Source organism: Octopus bimaculoides, chromosome 8, assembly GCF_001194135.2.
Source record: "Octopus bimaculoides isolate UCB-OBI-ISO-001 chromosome 8, ASM119413v2, whole genome shotgun sequence".
Taxonomy (NCBI): domain Eukaryota; kingdom Metazoa; phylum Mollusca; class Cephalopoda; order Octopoda; family Octopodidae; genus Octopus; species Octopus bimaculoides.
Genome location: NC_068988.1, coordinates 8,294,629 through 8,298,656, shown reverse-complemented (window position 1 = coordinate 8,298,656; position 4,028 = coordinate 8,294,629). Strand labels below are relative to the sequence as shown.

The 4,028-nt window shown below is 35.3% G+C and overlaps 1 protein-coding gene across 2 annotated transcripts in view; it reads right to left on the bottom strand.

The window, feature by feature from the left end:
* Positions 1 to 4,028, bottom strand: part of LOC106872159 (high affinity cAMP-specific 3',5'-cyclic phosphodiesterase 7A) — a 126,240-nt gene that overhangs the window by 19,507 nt on the left and 102,705 nt on the right. For both annotated transcript variants that reach the window (XM_052969929.1, XM_052969930.1), the window contains one exon: positions 303 to 403. In XM_052969929.1, coding sequence (XP_052825889.1) covers positions 303 to 403 — 101 coding nt within the window. The remainder of the gene's footprint in view (positions 1 to 302; positions 404 to 4,028) is intronic.

Here is a 4,028-nt window from a genome sequence, read left to right as displayed (position 1 = left end):
CACCAACTCAATATATACAATGTTGGCCAAAAGTCACCTGACAGTAAATCAAAACCTTTAATTCCAAGATTAAAACAAAAAAGTATTTTATATTTGACTTCGCTAATAAATAGACAAATGTTGAAAAAAACAAAACAAAACAAAAACGGTGATTTTAACTCACAGAATTCAATTATTAAACATCCATAATTGGATTGAATAAATAAAATTGAATATGAAGTATTATGGAATTTTGATTTACTGTCGGGTGACTTTTGGCCAACTCTGTGTGTGTGTGTGTGTGTGTGTGTGTGTAGTTTTACCTCTTTCTCTCTCAGGTAGCAATGCATTGCCTGGGTAACATCAGCTGCGTGCAAGGAATTGTGGTACGGATTACTGTCATGGTAACCTTCTTCTATTGAACCTAAGAAGATAAAGAGGGAGAGATAGAGAGAGAAAGAAAAACAAATGCGGAAGAGATAGACAGAGGGATAGAAAAAGAAAGAGAGAGAAGGAGAGAAGAGAAATTAATGACGATGATGGTACTGATAATGATGTTGATGATGATGATGAATGTGTGTGGTGATGACGATTGTATTTTAGCTGAATTTTAGCCTTGATTGAGCAGGCCTAGGGTTAAAATCCTCCCAACTGTAAAACCAATCTGGTTAGCTTTTTAACAGCTCACACATTAAATGTGTGGAGGCGCAATGGCCCAGTGGTTAGGGCAGCGGACTCGCGGTCATAGGATCGCGGTTTCGATTCCCAGACCGGGCGTTGTGAGTGTTTATTGAGCAAAAACACCTAAAGCTCCACGAGGCTCCGGCAGGGGATGGTGGCGAACCCTGCTGTACTCTTCCACCACAACTTTCTCTCACTCTTACTTCCTGTTTCTGTTGTGCCTGTAATTCAAAGGGTCAGCTTTGTCACACTGTGTCACACTGAATATCCCCGAGAACTACGTTAAGGGTACACGTGTCTGTGGAGTGCTCAGCCACTTGCACGTTAATTTCTTCGAGCAGGCTGTTCCGTTGATCGGATCAACGGGAACCCTCGACTTCGTAAGCGACGGAGTGCCAACAACACATTAAATGTATTAAACACTAACTTACGCTTTTTCTTTTAGTTAATCTGAGGAAACGGGTGAGGAATGAAAATGTCTAATATTTCGGGTAGAACTAACTGCTCGTCAGTAAAGATGGTAAACTGCGTAGCTAAGAAATTAATATTTTAAGTACAAACGCTTTGGCTGGAATTAGAAACACAAACCGAAAAAAACAAAATTATTGTCGTTTTTCTAAACATTAGCGACCTCAGTTCTTTGTCTACGATTATATATACCCTTTATTTCTCCTTCATTTTTTAATAAAAAAATCACTTTCTTTCAAATCATCTTATCTATTCTATTTATCTGTCTGTCTGTCTGTCTGTCTGTCAGCCTGTCTATCTGTCAAGTTATCTGTCCGTCTGTCTACCTATCTCTATATCTACCAGCCAACCCATCTCTTTCTCTCTATATATCTATCTACCCATCTCTCTCTCTCTCTCTCTCCCCATCTCCCACCTAGATTTCTCGTATATCTTCAAATGACTTCCCAGAACAGTCTCTAGAACACCATTTCCTGTTTTCTTTGTCTATTTGTGTTATCATTGAAAATATCTACTTCTTTCCTTTTTTTCCTTTTTGTTCATATTTTTATTACTGCCAGCCTCACTTATTCATTAATCACATTAAACATTAACCTCCCATTCTTTCTTCTCCAATTCCCTTTTTCACAAACTCCCAACACTTTTCCTCAGTTCATTCCCCGCTCCCAATCTCTCGTAAGGACGAAAAATTCATATAAAGACAATAAAATACATATTCATTCTGGCGGATTCGAACTTGAATATGCTAATCGCTGGTGTATTTCGTTATTGGAGAACGATGTTTCCTTTGTGGTAATGTGCAATTCCAAATGCACTCAATGTGTTGTGAGTGCATGTAGACGAAATTCAGAAGCGATTGGTATAATCACGTTCATATCTGCCGGAACGTAGTAAGAATGAATATGTAGGTCAGTGTTTTGTTGATTTCCACTGTTTTCTGACGATGTATTATTCCTATGAATACGCAAAAAAAGTAAAAAAAAAAGTTAAGAAGTATCTCGTTTGATTTGCTAAAAGTTGCAAATCAAATTCTTTCAACTTATCTGAAAAAGACCCTCACAACACATACCACAAAAAAACCCCTTTAATCATAGATCTGTTTAATCAGCGTGCAGCTGGATACTGAACACCACCATCAGCACGACCACCACCACCACCACCAGCACGACGACGACGACGACGACCACCACCACCAACAGCAACAACAATGCGCTACAGTGTTATATTATTTCATATACACTCACACATTCATTCATGCATACATACATACATGATGCATACACACATACGTAAATACATACATATATGCAAATATACTTACAGACATACACATAAATACATACATATATTTTACCTACATAAGAGTGATTTCTGTTTAATTTCTACCGAAGAGTGTAAAAGACTGACATCAAATTATTCACTCCCGGAATCTCTTTTGAAATTAGTGCCATTGTTGCTGACGCAGACAGAACCACCTCCATTATCTCGGATTTCAAATCATATTGTTTAAAAAACAATATGATCTATTGTTTTCCCCAAAATTTTAATTGTTTTTGTTCATCTCTAACTCTCTTTCTCTAGCGTTTTTCTCTAGCTCCCACTTTAAACAGATCCGATTGAAACGGGTTACCGAATTTGATCGCATGTTACGAATAACCGTCTGCAAGCAGAAGGGCACCTTTACATTATTGTTAAATCTGCTTTAATTAACATTGAAATCTTCTTTAAAGCACATCTTACTTCCGGATTGCCAGATACATTGACACATTGTGTAATATGGTTCGGAGTATAATATTTCCGAAGTAAATCTAATTAAAGAGCTGGTGGTTATGGTTTGAAACGCTTTGAAAGCAAAGATTGTCCAGCTCAGGGCTAACCTAGGGTTACACAACAACAACAATAATCACAACAATTCCCTTCTCTCAATAATACACTCAGCTTAGTTCTCTATTGCCATCCAGAAACGTTTCTGGTAAGTCGCTATAGCTACATTAACAGATAATACAGTCAACATTCCTTTACCCCCTCCCCCTCTCCCCTCTCTCTCTATCTATCTATACCTGTGAGAGAATACAATGGACCTGGCGGTGGTCTGTGTCAGTAAAGTATATATTTATTTCTATAAAAGGAAAATTACTCAAGTTAGTAGTATTTCAAACATAAGTTCTTCTTCAGGAAAGAGAGAAAAACTGCCTCCTTCACTTCAGAGGAATTGAAGGAGAGCATGTATCCAAAATCTAACAAACTTGCCCTGACAGTGTATTTTAGAAAATTATATTTGAAAGAAGTTTATCTGAAGGTAACTGCTAGAATTGAAACTATTAAAATACTATCGTAGAATTTAGATGAAATTAAATGAAAAGGTAAAAAGGCAACAACAAGAGAGTTCGCCATATTGATTTTACACACAAATATTCTCTGTTAGTGAATTAGTGTTATTATTCTTTGTTGTAGGTTAAGTTCTATGTTTCTACACATAACATAATGTTGCAGTCTTAATCTTATACATACGTTGTGTTTGTATGATTTATCCCTAGTTATACATAAACCCCAGGGACTTTGCTAGTATAAGTGTGTGTGTGTATATATATATATATATATATATATATAAATAATGCATATGTACACACACACACACACACACACATATAATGCATATGTATATATGAAATGAATAATTTTATGCATATATATATATATACATACACATATATATATATACACATACACATATTAGTATATTTACTACATGTATATATAATAATTACATTTTTATACATATACTTTTACGTTTAGTGTATATATATAAACATATATACAAACATACATACATACATATATATATATACATATATATATATATATATATATATATATATATATATATATATATATATATA